This window comes from Oncorhynchus gorbuscha, linkage group LG04 (assembly GCF_021184085.1).
Source record: "Oncorhynchus gorbuscha isolate QuinsamMale2020 ecotype Even-year linkage group LG04, OgorEven_v1.0, whole genome shotgun sequence".
NCBI classification, from domain to species: Eukaryota; Metazoa; Chordata; class Actinopteri; order Salmoniformes; family Salmonidae; genus Oncorhynchus; species Oncorhynchus gorbuscha.
This window is the reverse complement of record NC_060176.1, coordinates 59,316,017-59,333,239: the sequence shown is the minus strand read 5'-3', so window position 1 is coordinate 59,333,239 and position 17,223 is coordinate 59,316,017. Positions and strand designations below refer to the sequence as shown.

The following is a 17,223-nucleotide window of genomic DNA, read 5'->3' as shown; positions in this document are numbered from 1 at the left end:
CAACTGTATTACTGGTCATATTGACAATGTGTGAAAACCTCACCTCCTTATGCTGCATAGTCAAATTATGATTATTGTTTTTAATTTTATTTAACTAGGCAAGTCAGTTAAGAACAAATTCTTGGGACTCCCGATCACGGCCGATTGTGATACAGCCTGGGATCGAACCAGGGTCTGTAGTGACATCTCTAGCACTGCGATGTAGTGCCTTAGACCGTTGTGCCGCTCGGGAGCCCCAATTACATGAGGGGGAATCAGATTGCTATAGGAAATGTGTTTAGTCTGTGCACCATGAGCTAGCTAGTATACAGATTGAGTTGGCAAAACCCCAGATCACAGATTATTTTTTAGGCAATGATTAAATGATTAAATCGTGATGATATCTGATCAAACACCATTTAATACATTTTTCTCTGATAACATGTATTTTATTCAAAGACAGCCTCATGGATAAAAAACAATAAGCTTTGCTATCCGGTGAATGCAGTCAGTGGGCTACCGATCATTCATCTGTCTGACAAATAGGAGTTTTTCATCCCATTTACTGTGTTTTTATTCCTGGCCATCTGGCGTTAACATTGCCCTAAAAGTCTCTCTAACTGCCCCATAAGAATGACAAGCACGTCATTGATGACTGGCGGAGCATCAGAGTGGCTGAACGATGGTTATTTGCTTGCATAATTAAAGATTGCATCTGTTTGAGATTGCATTTGCGTTCAGTATTGGCCCCATGTCTCTGCCGTGATTCATCTGTACAGAGCCAGGGATGTGAAGGCAGAGTGAATCAGGGGGGATTGTAACCCCTGGGCAGCAGTAGAACAGGTGGGCCTGCCTGCAGAATGGGTCTTCCTGGGAACACTGCTCTCGGGTTTCCTCAAGACCAGGTCAATTGATGATGGGGAGCATCATGCCCATACTGATTGATGCTGATTAGGATATGTTTTTTTAATATTCATACAATCATCCATAGAATCATATACTTACACTTACAATGATTGTGTTATTGGTATTTTAACAACAATATTGGTATTATTGGTCCTAGAGTGGCATTTCATTACTCACAAACAGCAACTAAAATGTTGAATTATATGGCAAATTATATCAGCACTACATTTAAGATTGTTTGCTTGATTTTCAGGTCTTAGCCATTATTCACTCTCTCTATTATGTCTGAGACAAATAAGGCTTATAGAGAAGAGAAAACAAGCACAAGGTAGGGGGTTTCTGACTGGAGCGGACCAGGGGCCGAGGGCTGCCATGAGTGTGTGTGACAGAGGTGAGGGAGGTCATGGCTTCCTGTGGCAGTATGGTTACGGGGAGGTTGGGTGGTGGGGAACCGGTATGCAAAATACACAGCATTAGTCCGCCACCCAAACCTCACTTGGAGAGAAGTGAGATGGATGGTAGGTGCAGCACCTGAGAGCTGATTTTCTCACACACTGTCAGTTCCAGTCTATGGGCCAATCTATCTTCCCAGCCTTGGTGCCTCGGTGCCTCATCCTCCTCCTGCCTCTCCAGTCAGCGCTGGCTAACCACAGCCAATGACTGCTATGGTTCCTGCAAAAACCCCTCCACGCTTAGAGCCCAGAGGGCCTGGAGGAGAAAAGGCTTCAGATAGGTAATCTTGTAACAATCCCTTTTTATTAAGTAAATCCCACACCAGTTTTTTTTTACAAACTCCAGTCCTCAAGTACCCCCAACAGCACATATTTTTTGTTATAGCCCTGGACAATTACATCTGATTCACCTTGTCAACTAATCATCAATCATCAAATTTACTTTAGACAGATGGCAATGTTGTCAAAAGCTAGCAAAGTTCATCAAAAATAGCTGGCAATGCTAACGTTAGCTAGCTAAAATCCGGTGGTCAATCTTAGCTAGCTAGCTAAAGTTATACTGCATCTAAAGTCAATCTGGTGACATCACAATGACGACAAATGGTTTTCCTAATAATTATTTGCCTCCTTTAGGAATGTAATTGTATTTCCAAGCCACCATAATGCACTTTAGATTCAATCTTCATCAGCGCCAATTGACACTGTGTTGAGTAGAATGCTCAGTCGTGCTTCAGTCCTATTAACTAATGTGACGAAACGTACAACCCACGAATAGCATGAGTGGGTGGATTTAGAATGCCATTACTAGATTAACTGTTCTCAGAGGTTTTCTAACTTCCTATTGCAAGAAGTGTGTCATCAGTACATTTTTCTTTTGTAATACATGCCATTTCAGTGATGGCAAATAATAGCATTGTTGGTATTACCACTATGATTCCAGCAAATCCTTATGAGACAGACTGATGCTGTGACCTGTTCCTATAGTTACTGCTAAACTAACAGAAGTTCATGTGGAGGCAGGATGTGATGGTTTTTTATCTCCAGTTATAAAAAGATTTTTAATAGCATTTGTATTTTCAGGTACTGTTAGTTAGTTAGTTAGTTAGTTAGTACTATACCTTTATCCCAGAGGTTGTAGAGGCCTCAATGTTACCTGACTTCCTGGCCCCAGGTGTGTTGTTGTGGTCAGGAAAGATGTATGGTGACAGGCATCAAATCAAATCAAAATGATTTATATAGCCTTCTTACATCAGCTGATGTCACAAAGTGAAACCCAGCCTAAAACCCCAAACAGCAAGCAATACAGGCGTAGAAGCACGGTGGCTAGGAAAAACTCCCTAGAAAGGCCAAAACCGGGCCTCCCGGTGGCGCAGTGGTTAAGGGCGCTGTACTGCAGCGCCAGCTGTGCCATCAGAGTCCCTGGGTTTGCGCCCAGGCTCTGTCGTAACCGGCTGCGACCGGGAGGTCCGTGGGGCAACGCACAATTGGCCTAGCGTCGTCCGGGTTAGGGAGGGCTTGGTCGGTAGGGATGTCCTTGTGTCATTGCGTACCATCGACTCCTGTGGCGGGCCGGGCACAGTGCGCGCTAACCAAGGTTGCCAGGTGCACGGTGTACCCTCCGACACATTGGTGCGGCTGGCTTCCGGGTTGGATGCGCGCTGTGTTAAGAAGCAGTACGGCTGGTTGGGTGGTGTATCGGAGGACGCATGACTTTCAACCTTCGTCCCTTCAACGCACGCACGACAGACAGACAGACAGACAGACAGACAGACAGACAGACAGACAGACAGACAGACAGACAGACAGACAGACAGACAGACAGACAGACAGACAGACAGACAGACAGACAGACAGACAGACAGACAGACAGACAGACAGACAGACAGACAGACAGACAGACACGTCACACACACACACACACACACACACACATTGAGAACTGTGTTGGTTACTCTACCTTCACCTTCATTGTCTTGCCCAAACTGAATTTTTTGCTGTTTGCAACTCTTTTGACATTATCCAGCCCCTTTGGGGATGTGTAATTCTCCGCTAACCTTTGCCAGTCTAGTAAGTACTGTTAGCACTTTGTCGGATAGAGATTGTAGCAGTAACATGGACGGATCAGTGAAATTTTGCTGGAATGTCTGAGTCCCTGTCTCACAAGTACCACAAGTATGTCCCCTCACGTTGATAGAGAGAGAGAGAGAGAGAGAGAGAGAGAGAGAGAGAGAGAGAGAGAGAGAGAGAGAGAGAGAGAGAGAGAGAGAGAGAGAGAGAGAGAGAGAGAGCCGAAGGCATTGGGTCATTTCAGTGCGCCATGTGGCAGCATCACAGGACAATTTCAGCAACCTCCATGCCAAGATTAGTTCTCCCTTGAGCTTTCAACGGGTGCATCAGATTTCATCTAGGAAGAGCTGTATGTGCAGATGTTCTTACACTACACAAATATGCATAGACACACTCACACACACACCACATGCACACTTATACACACAAAACACTCACAAACACACAAAGGCAAATTACAATAACTCATATTTGTTTTTAAATGGGATGAGTACATCGGTTTTTGTGCATGGCAGTAGCGTGAGTAGAGCATCTGTCTATGACCTTGAAAGTACACTCCCCCCCTCAACCAGGAGGGGAAGTAGGGAAGATCAGATGTATGCTTATATTGTAGATCATACCCCCCCCCCCCCCCCAGGGACCCATAATGCGCTCAGAATTAGTTTTACTGCCATAACGTATATATGGAAGAGTCTGGGATTAACCCCTGAGAAGCGTTAGGCTACACATGATGTTACACATAACAATATAGAGTCCCAGATAACAACAAATGTTCCCACAACATTCGAGAACGTTCTCTTAAGTGTTGCATTAGGTCATTTGCTAAAAATGTTCATATGAATGTTCCCGTGATGTGCAAGGAATGTTTCCTAGAGACCATTCCCTTAATGTCAAATGGAATTTATCCAGAACGTGGTAACATTGTTCTCAGAACTTAAGATATTAATGTTCTAGACACATTTCATGGTAATGTTGCAACAAAATTTGTGTCCAGTTTTCTGAGGGTTAGGAGAATATTTAATCAACAATAGACATGATATACACAGAACATGGTTGCCATGTTCTTAGTACATAAGATATTAATGTTCTAGACACGTTAAATGGGCACGTTGCAAGAACATTTATGTGTCCAGTTTTCTGTGGGTTAGGAGAATATTCCATCAACATCCCACCAAATATACAAAGAACATTGTGGCCAAGTTTTCAGTCTAATAAAAAGCATGAGCTGGCGCACACCCAGAGAATATTTGTGTAGAGTTGCTGACTAACGATGAGTAAACTGTAGGCTATAAAAATAAAGAGTTGCACACTCTATATACAAGCTCCCAGTAATGTATTGGGTAAACCACCAACTTTTCTGCGTCACTGAGCCTTCTTCAGGGAATATTACATCAACATCCCAGTAAATATACAAAGAACATGGTTGCCATGTTTTCAGAACATAATATTTTAATGTTCTAGACACAATTCATGGGAACCTGGCAAAAACATTATGTCCAGTTCAGTAAATCTCAGCTCTGTTGAAACTACAGTCAAGAAAAAGCAGGTTAATATTCTCCACCAACATTTAATAGCTATACAGAAAGCCCTTAAATTGTTGAAATTAGTCAATCAAATCAATAATGAGAGAATAGTCAAATGATCTGATACCTTACACGGATAGGGTGGTATAGCAGGAAATTGGGAATCTGTGAACCAAGAGGTTGTGAGTTCAAATCCCAGTTAAGGACATGTTGAATAACAATGACTATGAAAACGTACAATATAATCATGTATGTCAAATATGTCAATTGAAAACATTGTATGTTAAAAGCACTCTATGTGAACATCTGAAACCGAGCTGTGAGTGGATCAGTGTTTCACCAGTCAGGGCCTTGATGGGCTTGGCAACAGTAACAAGTTTACTGAAATATTGCAAGGTTCCCACGAAACATGTCTAGAACATTAATATATCATATTGTGAGAACATGGCAACAATGTTATGTGTATGTTTGGTGGAATGTTGATGGGATATTCTCCTAACCCCTTAACTGGACATGTCCCATGAAACTAATCTACAACATTAATGTTGTATATTCTGAGAACAGTGTAACCACGTTCTAGGTAAATTCTGCTTTACATTAAGATAATGTTCTCCTAACTTTAACACCAGAACATGTAATAAAGTTTCTCAGAAGGTTTTTACTAACATAGATGGAATGTTCCCCTAACTAACAGAAACCTGGACACTCAAACATTAGTGGAACATTATGAGAAACATTACAAAAACGTTCTTTCTCCCTAAAATTGTTAGCTGGGGTAAAAATACATTTTTAAAAGACCATGATTTTGGGGATTTTCAATAACTTTCATTCATATTTGACATTTGTATCTTAAAGCATAAGTGAGAAATTATGATTTGTTAATTATGATTAATTGTTTTGTGACATTTTGGCCATACCCAGGTCTCCTTAAGGCTCCATAATGATTAATCTGTTGGTGTCATATGAAGCTTTACCGCTAGCTCTGTAATATGAGTAGTATTTTGAATTCAATAACAATTTTCTTACTTTATTTTATGAATATTGACAAATATAAACATGAATATTGAAAATATACAATTTTGGATTTGGATTTTTTTTTTAAATATATACATTGTCAAACATAATATACTACAGGTACTCCAAAATTCCAAAGTGGGATCTCTGCTAGTTTAACATATATGGCCGTTTTAAACAGATAAATTAGCATAGTAGCCAACGTAACCAATTACAGCCATCTTTTTACCAGCAGAGGGCGACCATTTTGAATCCATTTTCAAGTTCACTCTTTTGGTAATGCTTACAAATTGGAGCATAACTCTAAAAGCAGAGATCCCACTCTGGAGCTTTGAAATGCCCGTAGAGTATACAGTGCAACAATATATTGAAATTGTTTATTTATTTGTTTATTTATTTTCTTCTAACAAAATCGTTATTGAAATAAAAATACTACTCATATAACAAAGCAAGTGGTAGCAGTAGCGTAACGTAAAAGAGGGGTTGCCGGGTGGTGGGTGGCGGGACACAATGCAAATAGCTGGGGCCTTTGACCATTTTTAGGGCCTTCCTCTGACACTGCCTGGTGTAGGGGTTCTGGATGGCAGGCAGCTTAACCCAAGTGATGTACTGGGCCGTACACACTACACTCTGTAGTGCCTTGCGGTCAGAGGCTGAGCAGTTACCATACCAGGCAGTGATACAACCATGCTCTCGATGTTGCTTCTGCATAACCTTTTGAGGATCTCTGTCTTGGTGTGTTTGGACCATTCTAGTTTGTTGTTGATGTCGACACCAAGGAACTTGAAGCTCTCAACCTGCTCCACTACAGCCCTGTCGATGAGAATGGGGGCGTGCTCGGTCCTCCTTTTCCTGTAGTCCACAATCATCTCCTTAGTCTTGGTTAAGTTGAGGGATAGGTTGTTATTCTGGCACCACCCGGCCAGGTCTCTGACCTCCTCCCCATAGGCTGTCTCGTCGTTGTCGGTAATCAGTGTTGTGTCGTCTGCAAAATTAATGATGGTGTTGGAGTCGTGCCTGGCCATGCAGTCGTGGGTGAACAGGGAGTACAGGAGGGGACTGAGCACGCACTCCTGGGGAGCTCCAATGTTGAGGATTAGCGTGGCAGATGTGTTGCTACCTGACTGTATCCTTGAAACTTTTCTTGAGCTTTTGGTCTCAATTCCTTATTGCAAAGAGGTTGCAATAGCATTTTTCTTTTTAAAATAGTCTTAAAGGAGGCCAAAAGGCCAAAATGTCACAAATGTTTCAACTTCAATTAATTATTTCTCAATTATGCTTTAAGATACAAATGTCAAATATACTGTATGTCAACAATACTTCCACCAAAGGTTCCTTCTATTGATTACAGTTTTTGAAAATCCCCCAAATCTTTTTGGTTCTAGTTTTGTGAGCAATCACCCTATTATAGTGATAATATTCAGCACTATAATAATATTTTATATTTTATATTTTATGAAGAAACAACTTGGTGGTGCTGAATTGTTATGGAAACATGCTTTGAATGGCTCTAAAGAGAGACAAATGAGTGCGGTGTTGTAATCCTGTACAGTGTCAGAGGATGGACAGTGGGATGCCTCTCCTGCACAACACTATGGATGTATATATCCATAGTATATATCTAACCTACCTCCACTCTTACGCTACACTAACTCCCTTGTAGGACCTTTTACACTCGTCATTAACTGCAGGGTAATGTTTGAATTAGCATTCAGCTCCCGAGTATGGCTGTCTACTGGAACAGTGTAAGTGTTCAGCTGCATTAGATAATGCTTATCATTTACAAATGAGAGGCCAGCAGGCCAACAAGCCATTAGTACACCATGAATAATTTGTGTACGAGACAGGAACAAAGAGGCCCATAGTATATGAGGAATACTAAACATTCAAAATGCATTTTTCCTCAGTCTATTGAAACCTATCCCCAGGGATTTGCCCAATCCTCTTAAATTGCAGAGCTTTGCTATGAGCAAAGTGGACTCTGATTGACTGAAGGTCTTAGGAATGAATCATTTCAAGGCCCCAAGCTATGGGAGCCAACATCATGTTAGTCATGTCCATTGGACTTACTGCTAGGTGTAGGATTTAGAGTTTACTTTCTAGTTACCTTGGTTTGTTTAACATGTGTCTTATTCCTGTCTCTCTTGTTATTGTCTCCATTGTTAGAGCGATTGTTAAAAAAGGAGTGTCGTTTCGCACAGCAACACCCAGTAACTCGTTGTTGTGGGACATCACGCTGGACTCTGGAGCGGATGGCACCATCGCTGTTGTTTGTCAGAGGAAATCTGCCACACCTGGAAAAAGGCAAGTCTGCTGAACATACACAACAATCCCCCCCAATATACTATCAGTGAACGCCATTAAACCCACTATGTGTTCAACCATTGGCTGGACCCTTCAAATTTGGCTGCTCATAGACAGCTTTACACATACTCTTGAATAAACATCACTGTACTCTATAAGGTGTTAATGTCATGGGTTTGTTAGTTAATTCATTTTAATAGTAGTGTACATGATACAGAGGGTTAGTTACTTCCATTTTGCCTGAGTAAGTTGAAAATAGTTTGCATATGTGATACAATGAGTAGGCTAACAACTCAGAATAAATAACACTCACACACGATGGCATTTTGACCGGGACTTAGGCTATCTGACCTGAGAAGAAATCTTATGCTATACAAGCACAGGTCTACTGCTGAGAAAAGCTTAAGTAAATCTGCTTCTTAAAGAGGCCACTGTCCTCCCAAGTCATTAAGTAGTGCTACGTCTGTAAGAAAATCTCTGGAAGTCTCTAATTGCTTATCTATACTGAGTGTCCAAAACATTAAGGACACTTGCTCTTTCCATGACATAGACTGACCAGATGAATTGAGGTGATAGCTAGGATCTCTTATTGAAGTCACTTGTTAAATCCACTTCAATCAGTGTAGATGAAGGGGAGGAGACAGGTTAAAGAAGGATTTTTAAGCCTTGAGACAATTGAGACATGGATTGTGTATGTGTGCCATTCAGAGGGTGACAAAATATTTGCAGTGCCTTTGAACGGGGTAGGGTAGTAGGTGCCATGCAGTCTTGACGTTCCTGACACCGGTTTGTGTCAAGAACTCCAACACTGCTGGGTTTTTCACTCTTAACAAAGGGTGGGTGGTGGTTGTGGTGGGGGCAATTGGCCCAGTGTCGGAGTAGGCCGTCATTGTAAATACGAATTTGTTCTTAACTGACTTGCCTAGTTAAATAAAGGATTTTAAAAAAGTATTTCTGTTCCCTTTTCAGTATATTAAAGTGTTTCTGTCACCTTTACAGTATGTTGTTAAAACCTTGGGCAAATACTAAACGATTATTATTATTAATAATTAATTAAACATTAGTGTGCCCAGTCAATGTGAATATGTGGCTTTGTTAATGCCTCTTCCGTTCCTAGAAGCCTGTGGGATCTGTTTCTGGTACAATTGCTGCTGTCACAAAGACATCTGGAGTCATGGTGCTCTTTCTGAAGTGTAACCTTTACCTTGCTTGAGGTCAATTTACCTTGGAGCTCTGGACAATACACCAGATGTAGGAACCTGTCCATGAAGGAACAGGACCTTCCATTGACATTGCATGTAATTGACCAACTCTGTGACTTGTATTTATAGCCTATGAGATGTTCCTGTGAATTTAAAGGTGGGACATCTTTGTAGTTTGTCATTTTAATTGGAGCATTATGGCGTCCATGACAAACAGGATACACTTCACACTGATAAGCACAGAGTGATAGAAACACTGACGTGGTAAAAGGAAGTTATTATTGGTTTGGCCTCATTTTCTTGTTTTCCCCATGTGATGGGGATTAATCCATTCTTTATCGAACAGGTTTTTGTGAACATATTTGTGGATGAAGAATCGTTTGTTAGGGATAATCCATTTTAAAATGTCATTTAACTTACTAGACCCCCTGCAGGGGCTGTCTAATGTCACACCTCTTTGGGTTTTTTATGGACTTTGTCTCTTAGCTTCTTAGCTCACTGTGAGTGTTTATGCGGCTATCTGGGTATTAACTATTTTTTGATCCTCTGTTTGACAATACATTGCAACAGATCATCAGATTTAAGATGGCCACTTAGTGAGAGTGCTGTCCCTTTAATAATCTGGGGTTTGGAGTACTTCACTGCTTCACCCACAAGAATGACAGAAGGCTATAATGGTGTCCCCCTTTTCACTGTAATGCCAGATTAAAACAGCAAAATCCGTTTTAATGTATACTTTAGGGGATAGAGACCCTCTTGCACATCTTGTTTTGATACTTGACTAAAACACTGTTACAGTTGGTTTGTGTTTCGGTGTGTTTTTGTGCAATATTCTAAGATGATTCAATTACAGTAAATCTCTCTTGTTAAGTATTTTCATGTGTTGTGCAGAATTTAAAAAGCTCTTAGAGAATAAATGATAGAGAACTCATCAGAAGTAGCTTTGTGCTTGCATTTGGCTTTGAAGGGACACACACAGTACATTTGAAAATATTTGACAGTTGGTTGTGTGTAAGTGTTTGATGTGGCGAAGGGAGGGTGTGTGCCAGATACAGGACTGTCTTACTTGAGATTGAGTGGATGTGGCCCAATTCAGTAGTGTGTTTCACAGGGAGTTGCAATAACAAAGGGATAGGATGGATATTCTTTATTGTCAATGTTCCAGCTGTGCAAATTGTGCAATATTCCAGCTGCTTAATATTAAAAGTCAAGGGAGATCTCATGAATTCATGGCACCTCACTTGACTCCGAGTTCAAAGTCCATAGTTAAAAGCTGTCTAAACCCATCACTGCACTTACCCATTCTTGTAAATCCCCATGTTTATGATGATGATCTAAAGTACTGTCAGTTAAAACAGGCTGAACAGTTTCAGTAATGCTTTAAAGATGTTTCGCTTTAGAGACTTTGAACTGATTCATCAGATTAGAGGGGATCCTATCCAAGTCCTATTCAAGGCATTATCATATACAATGAGAGGATCAGGCTATCAGAGAACTTTGCTGCTACAAGCTATCTATCCTATTTAGCCCATGCGTGCATTCTCCTTCAGCCTGACGCCTGCTGTGACATGTGTGTCTGTTCAGGGGTAATAGGTTTCAGTGGAGCCGGGAGATTGTGCATCTCATTAATCTGTTGTCTCACAATCAAATCCCTGATGCTCATTTGACATGCTCAGCTAGTCATACCTTACATGTGCACAAACAATGTGATTACTTTACAGTAACAGGAAATTCATGTGGGAAAGAATATTAAATGACACCCTCTATGTGTATAATCTTGTTTTATGCTACTGACGGTGAGAAGATGAAGTGTTTTGTTGTTATTTTGATGAAGGACAAAAGACCAAGGAAATAAGTAATTATTGGATATGAAAACAGACTGAAAAAAACAACAGATTCATAAATGAGTTGTTTTCTTATTAGGCATGTGTAGGAAGTCACTTTGACAATGCTGATGTTGTTTATTATACTAAACATATGGTACATGTAAGACATAAGCTTTTACAATGAAGTGAAGTCTATCACAGAGTCAAGGTTAGGGTTAATAAACTGGATTCCTCCTGTTTTTCCTCCTCGGTTTAAACAACGCTTCAGAATCAGAATCACCTTTATTTACCAAGTACATTTACATACACTCCAAATTTGGTGGTGGTGATATGGTGCTGCTAGTGATTGACAACATTTAGAGATAAAATACAGACGGGGGGGGGGGGGGTGGTTTGTCCTCTGGGTTTTGCCTGCCATTTCAGTTCTGTTATACTCACGGACATTATTTTGAACCGTTTTAGAAACTTTAGAGTGTTTTCTATCCAAACCTACCGTGTCACGCCTTGGTCATAGTGTTTTGTGTTTTCGTTATATATTTGGTCAGGCCAGGGTGTGACATGGGTTTATATGTTGTGTTTCGTATTGGGGTTTTGTAGGCATTGGGATTGCGGCTGAGTAGGGGTGTAGCAGCATAGGCTTGGCTGCCTGAGGCGGTTCTCAATCAGAGACAACGAGAATCACCTGACTCTGATTGAGAACCATATTTAGGTAGCCTGGGTTTCACTGTGTTTTCGTGGGTGATTGTTCCTGTCTCTGTGTAGTTGTTCACCAGACAGGCTGTATTAGGTTTTCACATTCCGTTTGTTGTTTTTGTATTTATAAGTTATTTCATGTATCGCTCTTCTACATTAAAGACATGAGTAACCACCACGCTGCTTTTCGGTCCGACTCTCTTTCGACAAACGAAGAACGCCGTTACAGAATCACCCACCACACACGGACCGAGTGGCGTGGTTACAGGCAGCGACAGCAGGAGCAGCGAAGGGAGGACGTTATGGACAGCAGAAGTATGGAGTATACGACGTGGGATGAAATAGACAGGTGGGCGGTCGACCCAGAGAGAGTGCCGGAGCCCGCCTGGGATTCGCTGGAGCAGTGCGAAGAGGGCTATAGGAGAATGGAGTCGAAGAGAAAGACACGGCGGCGCAGAAAGAAACCCGACAGTCAGCCCCAAAACTTTATTGGGGGAGGGCTCAGGGAGAGAGTGGCAGAGTCAGGAGTCAGACCTGAGCCAACTTTCCCTGTTAATCGTGAGGAGCAGCGATGAAAGGACTTCTGGACTTGGGAGGAGAGATTAGACGGAAAAGAACCCTGGGCTCAGCCTGGAGAATATCGCCGTCCCAAGGAAGAACTGGAGGCAGCTAAAGCGGAGAGGCGCTGGTATGAGGAGGCAGCACGGCGACGCGGATGGAAGCCTGAGAGTCAGCCCCAAAAAGTATTGGGGGGGGGGCTTACAGGGAGTATGGCTATGCCAGGTAGGAGACCTGCACAAACTTCCTGTGCATATCGGGGGGCTAGAGAGACCGGGCAGGCACCGTGTTATGCTATGGAGCGCACGGTGTTTCCAGTGCGGGTGCATAGCCCGGTGCGGTACATACCAGCTCTTCGTATTGGCCGGGCTAGAGTGGGCATCGAGCCAGGTAAGGTTGGGCAGGCTCGGTGCTCAAGAGCTCCAGTGCGCCTGCACGGTCCGGTCTATCCAGAGCCACCTCCACACACCAGTCCTCCGGTAGCAGCTCCCCGCACCAGGCTTCCTGTGCGTGTCCTCGATCCAGTATCACCAGTTCCAGCACCACGCACCAGGCCTTCAGTGCGCCTCGCCTGTTCTGCATAGCCAGAGCCTTCCTTCCCTCCTGCGCTGTCGGAGTCTCCCGCCTGTTCAGCGCTTCTAGAGCCTTCCTCCTCTACAGCGCTGCCGGAGCCTCCTGCCTGTTCGGAGCAGCCTGAGCTGCCAGTCTGCATGGAGCAGCCAGAGCTGTCAGTCTGCATGAAGCAGCCAGAGCTGTCAGTCTGCAAGGAGCTGCCAGTCTGCAAGGAGCTGTCAGTCTGCAAGGAGCTGTCAGCCTGCATGGAGCAGCCAGAGCTGTCAGTCTGCAAGGAGCTGCCAGTCTGCAAGGTGCTGCCAGCCTGCATGGAGCAGCCAGAGCTGTCAGTCTGCATGATGCAGCCAGAGATGCCAGTCTGCATGGAGCAGCCAGAGCTGTCAGTCTGCATGGAGCAGCCTGAGCTGTCAGTCTGCATGGAGCAGCCTGAGCTGTTAGTCTGCATGGAGCAGCCTGAGCTGGAAGAATCTGGCAGCTCTGACAATCTGCATGGAACAGCCAGAGCTGCCGGTCTGCATGGAGCAGCCAGAGCTGCCAGTCTGCATAGAGCAGCTAGATCTGCCAGTCAGCCATGATCTTCTAGATCTGCCAGTCAACCAGATTCTTCCAGATTTGCCAGTCAACCAGTCTCTTCCAGATCTGCCAGTCAATCAGAATCTTCCAGATCCGCCAGCAAGCCAGGATCTACCGGAGCCTACTACCTGCCTGAGCTTCATCTCAGTACTGGGCTTCCTCTCAGTACTGGGCTTCCTCTCAGTACTGGGCTTCCTCTCAGTACTGGGCTTCCTCTCAGTACTGGGCTTCCCCTCAGTCCCGGGCTTCCCCTCAGTCTCGGGCTTCCCCTCAGTCCCGGGCTGCCCCTCAGTCCCAGGCTGCCCCTCAGTCCCGAGCTGCCCCTCAGTCCCGAGCTTCCCCTCAGTCCCGAGCTTCCCCTCAGTCCCGAGCTGCCTCAAGCATTTCATTGTAAGGTCTACTACACTGTTGTATTCGGCACATGTGACAAATACAATTTGATTAGATTTGATCACTCTCCTTCTTGGTCAAATAGCCCTTACACAGCCTAGAGGTGTGTTTTGGGTCATTGTCCTGTTGAAAAACAAATGATAGTCCCACAAAGCGCAATCCAGATAGAATGGCATATTGCTGCAGAATGCTGAGGGAGCCATGCTGGTTAAATGTGCCTTGAATTCTAAATAAATCACAGTGTCACCAGAAAAGCACCCCCACATCACCACACCTCTGCCTCCATGCTTCACGGTGGGAACCACACATGCAGAGATCATCCGTTCACCTCCTATGCATCTCACAAAGACACGTCAGTTGGAGCCAAAACTCTCAAATTTGGACTCATCAGACCAAAGGACAGATTTCCACTGGTCTAATGTCCATTGCTCGTGTTTCTTGGCGCAAGCAAGTCTCTTCCTCTTATTGGTACTCTGGTGGTGGTTTCTTTGCAGCAATTTGATCATGAAGGCCTGATTAATGCAGTCTCCTCTGAACAGTTGATGTTGACATTTGTCTGTTAGTTGAGCTCTGTGAAGCATTTATTTTGGCTGCAATCTGAGGTGAAGTTAACTCTAATGAACTTATCCTCTGCAGCGGAGGTAACTCTAGGTCTTCCTTTCCTGTGGCGGTCCTCATGAGACCAGTTTCGTCATAGCGCTTGATGGTTTTTGGGACTGCCCTTGAAGAAACTTTCAAAGTTCTTGAAATGTTACGCATTGACTGAATGTTACGCAATTCCACAAATTAACGTTTAACAAAGTGCACCTGTTAATTGAAATGTATTCCAGGTGATTACCTGATTTTTCCTGCATGCTTCCTTGCCCTGCAGTCATGCAGGACCTTGATGGAGGGCAGGTGGCAGCCGATGACCCTCTGCAACCTGGACGATGCTTTGCAGTCTGTCCTTGGAGCATACACAATTGATATATCTGACTGAGGAACCCAGATCCTCCCACCCTCCACTTTCTGTTGTTTATTGCTTCGCTTTTTTCTGTTTACTCTGTGGTTGATGTGTCAGGATCACTGCTGTGCCACCTTGATTACTTTGGGCTTGGCTGTCCCACCTTGCTTGCTTTTCCTTTTTTTTTTAAATGCTCACTACCCGTCCTTCTGTAATGTTTATCTCACCGTACTACAATCACATACTGTATGTATTCAATGTAGTATCAAAGATAATAGCTTGAGCTGAGTGTGTTCCTCTGGCAGTGAGATTCCTCGTCTGATCCTGACTCTTCTATCTTCTCTCAGGCTAGACAGCAGTCTACTGGAGGTCCTACAGATGGACTTTGAGGTAGAGGAGCTGAGCAGCCAATCAGACAGCCAGGTGATCACATGGCACCTGGAGTTGCCACCAAACACCAGGGATGGGGGACAGAAAGAAGGTTCCATGAGGATCTACACAACCCAGAGAGACTTTGTGGGCCTTGCCCCACTTGTCATGGTGAGCACGGACTAACAATGAATTTCTAGCATCCATATGCATATAGTATTTTCACCTGTGACATATGCTTTTGAAAATGTTGTGTTTGGTCTTGGATGTGGCCTCCAGAATGTGGGTACTGTGACCTAATGCACTCTGTATTCTTGACATTCAAATCAAATTGTATTGGTCACATACACATATTTAGCAGATATTATTGCTGGTGTAGCGAAACGCTAATTGATGCCTGTGACATGATTTACTAGGAGGTTGTCAATCTTTGACTGGTGCTTCTCTATTTTTCTATGTTTGTATGTTGTATCTTTTAATATAGGACTCCTGCAATTAATCCATCATATAATCTCTGTCACTAAATAGTGGATGTTATAAATTGTGGGAGCAATTTGCATTACAATATCCAATGTGCCATTAGCCCTTTGTGCTACGACAATCAAGGGGCCCTTGACTTTTAAGCCATTTTCTTTTTCATGGGAGATTTACAATATCTGCCTAGTAATATTTTCAACATCATATCTTTCAAAATGTTCCATCTTTTACGATCATTTGTTTGTCCATTTACTTACAAAAAATGATTTAATAGATATTTGTAAATTCATGTTTGAGAACAGTAAAAACCTTGACTGTCGTTCAATCACTCTGTCTGTATCATACAATAGACAGTATGTTTAATATGATACAGTTGAAATGAACTGAAATATAAAGGCATTGGAAACTTAATTTCGTTTTGAAATTTGACACAGCCTGGTCTCATGGACTATATGTAAATTAGTAAATGTAAATCCGGGACACTCAAATTAGTATAATACGTATGATTTGGTTACAATAGACTAGAGCTACTTAAGGAGGGTGTTTGGTGGATGTTTTTTTATTTTACCAGGCAAGTCAGTTAAGAACAAATACTAATTTTCAATGATAGCCTAGAAACAGTGGGTTAACTGCCTGTTCAAGGGCAGAATGACAGATTTGTACATTGTCAGCTTGAGGGTTTGAACTTGCATCCTTCTAGTTACTAGTTCAATGCTCTAACCACTAGGCTACCCTGCCACCGATGTGTCTTGAGAACACAACCCAACAGTTGTATGTTCGAATCTCATCACGGACAACCTTAGAATTTTAGCTAATTAGTACCTTTTCAACTACTTTTTAGCTACTTTGCAACTACTTAGCATGTTATCTAACTTTCCCTAACCTTAACCCTTTTAGCTAACTCTCCCTTAACCATTCAACCTAACTACTAACCTTGACCCTAAGCCCTATCCCTAAACCCTAGCCTGGCTAATGTTAGCCAGCTAGCTAACGTTGGCACTAGCCAGCTCGCTAAAATTAGCCACAACAAATTGGAATTCATAACATATCATTTTTGTATCATCATTTGTAACATATTGTACATTTAGAAAATGTTACTTTTGGCTAAATCATATCATACAAAATGGATGATGGACATCCACAAATTAACACATAACATCCAAATGGAGAGTCTCGGATTTACATACAAAATAATACAAAATGCTCTGAGACTAGGTTGTTTGATATGGTCCATCTCAATCATGGATTAGATGGTGACCTCAGTCTGCGAGCCAAACATGAGTAGATTTGATGTTTGGCCAGAGGGGCCATTAGGTCTAGACTGATCTAGCACTCATTACTATGCTGCTGAATGTTGTTCAATACTGGTTGGAG

General features: G+C 42.8%; 1 protein-coding gene across 1 annotated transcript in view; it reads left to right on the top strand.

The window, feature by feature from the left end:
• Positions 1–17,223, top strand: part of LOC124034369 (transmembrane protein 132D-like) — a 48,138-nt gene that overhangs the window by 20,551 nt on the left and 10,364 nt on the right. Inside the window, 2 exon segments of the mRNA XM_046347476.1 lie at positions 8,108–8,245; positions 15,351–15,543. Coding sequence (XP_046203432.1) covers positions 8,108–8,245; positions 15,351–15,543 — 331 coding nt within the window.